The sequence below is a fragment of the Halyomorpha halys genome, unplaced genomic scaffold (genome assembly GCF_000696795.3).
Source record: "Halyomorpha halys isolate HHAL.00 unplaced genomic scaffold, Hhal_1.1 Scaffold1087.1, whole genome shotgun sequence".
Classification (NCBI taxonomy): Eukaryota; Metazoa; Arthropoda; class Insecta; order Hemiptera; family Pentatomidae; genus Halyomorpha; species Halyomorpha halys.
In genome coordinates, this window is record NW_027115862.1 from 123426 (window position 1) to 127326 (window position 3901).

Consider the following 3901-nt stretch of genomic DNA (forward strand, 5'->3'; position numbering starts at 1 on the left):
TGTATGTAGCTCAATAAGAAAAACAACAGACAATTATAAATATAATAATAATAATAATAATAATAAAGGCTTAATGAACCCGAACCGTTGGATGCCGATACCACCAAACGCTCTCTGCATACATCCCTCCAGTGTTGCCCCTCCAAACCCAATTCCACTAAATCTGTTTTAACACAATCCTCCCATCTACGTTTCAGTCTACCCCTTGAACGTTTACCCGTTGGTTCAGTGTTAATAACCATTTTAGGGATCCACTCGTTACTAAGCCCTACAACCTTACATGCCCATCTTATATGCCGTAATGTTATAACTTGAATTATATTTGCGGGTTTAGGTCCCTTAATTCAGCATTGTGTAATTTTCTAAATTCTCCCATTAATTCATCCTTTATTTTTGAATACTTTATTTTCGAAAACCCTAAGACGCTGTTTATCCCTTAGTGTAAGAGGCCATGCCTCACAACCATAAAGAACAGTGGGAAGGACAATGGTTATATAAATTATAATTTTTAAGTTTTTCGATAGGAGGCGTGAGCTAAGCAGTTTCGAAATTGAAAAATAACAAGCATTTCCCACCTTTAACCTAGCTTTTATTTCCTCATCAATTTCGTTTTTTCTAGTTACCGTAAAACCTGAATACTTAAACTTATCTACCTGTTTAAACGTATTTCCTCCTATATCTATATCACCGAAATTGCTCACGTTTCTACTGCTAACCATACATTTTGTTTTATCCGTATTTATTTCAAGACCTAGTGCCTTGCTGGCAATTATAAATATAGCTGTAATTACATACAACCTTGCAGCAAATAAATTAGATATGTTGGTAAAGGTGAAGAGAACAGAAAACATTAGGCAATGCACTACTCCTATAATAATGGTTAATATTCGGTGAGTTTTTTTGGCTCAACACACCAAAAGGTTGGCATGGTTACACTTATAAGAAATTTAATAAAACATTACATTTAAGAACAAGAATAATGAAAAAAAAATCAAGGTAAGAGTTATACAGAGAAGTGAGCTATAGAATTTAATGAATACAATTTTAATAACCTTAAAATAGGGTTATTTATGTATTTAAATGTTTATTTATGTTGTTCTTTGCTGACCGCACCTCCCGACAAACTTCTCCAATCATTAATCTACGGTCAACTATCTACACCTCATTATAATTATGTATGCTGTTTAAATAAAAGAACGTCAACAATTCAAAAAAAGTAATATTTATAAATTGCTAGAAAACAATAAAGTACTAACATTTTTTTAAAATGTAGTAACAGATAAAACAGAAATTAATTTGGTAAGGTTTAATCTCTGTTTCTGGGTTAGCCTATAAAAAAATAATATCGAGGTTAAATCACTTACCGACTTTTGAGCCTCTGAAGCAGGGATAACTCTCAAAGTCTCGCCAGCAGCATCCGGTGGTTCGCTCACTGACTGCACAACAGGACAGAGGTTAGGCTCTGTTTCTTGCTGGAATCAACAAGTTACCAGTCAAAGGAATATGCAACAATTATTTTATAGCTATACTATTTATTTAGAGAATTATAAATCCTAAAAGAAATCTAAGCAAATTTGGAACATCATACCAGAACTTGACAATCACATATCAACAGATATAACAAATTTTCTATACAATAGAAGTATTCCATCACTAAAAGACAATTTTCACTCTTAGAGGACACTTATACAGTTTCATAAATTTCGAAAATTTTTCCAGCTCAAAAATCACAACTGGTTGCACATCAAATGCATCTTATTCACTCCATAAAATCATAAACTTATAAAATAACAAAAAGACCAAATTATCTTTGAAATTTTGTCTGGATAAAGAAAATCTAAAATCAAACTCGTCCAATTTAAATCATATTTAATTTGACTCTAGAGAATTTAATTATCGTTTGAAGAAGCAGTTATAATGTTGAGCCAAGAAATGTTTTATAAATTTATCATTTAGGTCCTCTAATAATCATTTTCAACAAAGACAAAATTCTTGCTTTATTTTAATGAGAGTGGCCTGAAAGCTAAAGGTCCTCAACACCTTGGTGTTGGTTTCATGTGATTTCCAATTGTAAACCGGGGGGGGGTTCCAACTTGCTATAACAAACAATATTCCATTAAACACTAAACATTTTAATTGAAGGCTCTTCAAAATTTTATACACAGTTTGATGATCATCGCTTCCTGATAAATTGAGTAGCAATACTTTGGAATTTCTAAACCATTTTTCAAGTCTGAAATACCCTTTTCTAATAATAAATTAAATTAATAAATACCTCAGTAGTTTGAGAACTATTTCTGTGGTCTTGGCTCCTATAAGAACGTTATCATCAATGTTTATATTTTTACTTATTATTCATTTATATTTCACTAGGGCCCTGTCAGCTGAACAATAGACCAAAAGTTACTCGATTAATTTCATAATCCTATGTTCCATTTTTAACCTCAAATCTATATAAAAATGTTGGAAAAATTGATCCTAAGGATATAGCAAAAACAAGATGGACGATACTGAGATGAATTTGTAAATACATTTCTTGAATGTACATATTAAAGCAACCAGAAGGAAAAGAAAGTTTTTAAACTTCTCTAACAGATCTCCCCATCTGATTTTAAAGTTCTTTTTCAATTTGATTTCCTATTGATGTAAAACCATTTGATATAAATCTCCAAGTTTTAATATTTCTTAAATATTAATATTAACTTAAATGGTAACCAGACAATGAGTTTTCAGAAATTTTTCACATTGGAAATCCATTTGATTTTGGAATTCCAATTGTTCTTAAACATTCATAGACCGATGTCCTTCATTGAAATTAAATTGTGTTGATAAAACATAACAAAGGAGATCCTAAGGTTGTATGTAAACAGTTATACCAGTTCTAGCGCATGAATAATGGATAAAAAAATTAAATCTATACCGCAACAACCCATGAAGGGTCAGGAGTGCAGTACTTTGTAAGGACCAACGGTTTTGCAAGGAGGTGATTTGATCAGAATCATGCTCAACCACCAGATTTTCACCAAACTAATGGGACCCACCCACTTAATGAGGCTAGGTAGACCCCGGAGGGCTGACTCACTGCTACAGTAAAACAGAATGTAATTATCTGCCACAACCTGATTCAAATCCAGGTCATCCTTGGAATTAGTAGCACAGTGCCTTACCACTGAGCTACTCACATTTTTTTTTTTTTAATTCTTCAAAATAAATCAAGTGCTACATTAGTGTTATAACTTTATTATATACTTTAATTCATCTGATTAATTTTTTATTTAATCCCTCTTTTTCTCTTTCTAATATTTAGTTTTTTCGTATTACTTTATCTACACAATTTAATTTTCATCACACAGTTCTAACCAGTCAGATCTAAGCCATAGATTTATTTTAAATTGCTCATAATTTCTTTTACCTTCTCTATACTTTCACTATACCTCCTAATATGGTTCTTAACTTATGTTTAAGGATCACATCCTCAACCCTAATTTAAAACAACATGAATCTGCCTCACTTACGTATAGACCAATTATTATAGTCCTTATAGAATCCAATTGGAAAATTGGATTTTCGGATTTGTTCTACCCATCCCTACTCTCAACTAACCATGACCACTACACCTAAAACATTTCACAACTCTCAACTAACCACCCACTAAGCATATCAAACACCATTTAAATCAATTACTTATAATTTTGAGAAGTCCTTTGTTACAGGAAATGATGATATCATATGTTTAAAATTCTTATAGGGCAATGTAATTTCCTCGAAGAACTCCTAAATCCAGTGAAATTCTTTTATCAAATCAGTGCCAAAATTGAAATAAGATAAAACCATTTTTAAAGTTTTAGCTATTATATAATCTATAGATATCTTAGACAAGGATAATCAAGCATTGAAATAT

The 3901-nt window shown here is 31.5% G+C and overlaps 1 protein-coding gene across 7 annotated transcripts in view; it reads right to left on the reverse strand.

Moving 5' to 3' along the window:
• LOC106688234 (src substrate cortactin) overlaps positions 1-3901 on the reverse strand; it is a gene marked incomplete at its 5' end in the record, with an annotated part of 33658 nt that overhangs the window by 9196 nt on the left and 20561 nt on the right. For 5 of the 7 annotated variants that reach the window (XR_010844973.1, XM_067052824.1, XM_067052821.1 and 2 more), the window contains 1 exon segment: positions 1365-1472. Coding sequence is in view for 6 of the 7 variants with exons in the window: in XM_067052824.1 (XP_066908925.1) it covers positions 1365-1472 (108 nt within the window). 7 annotated transcript variants of the gene reach the window in all.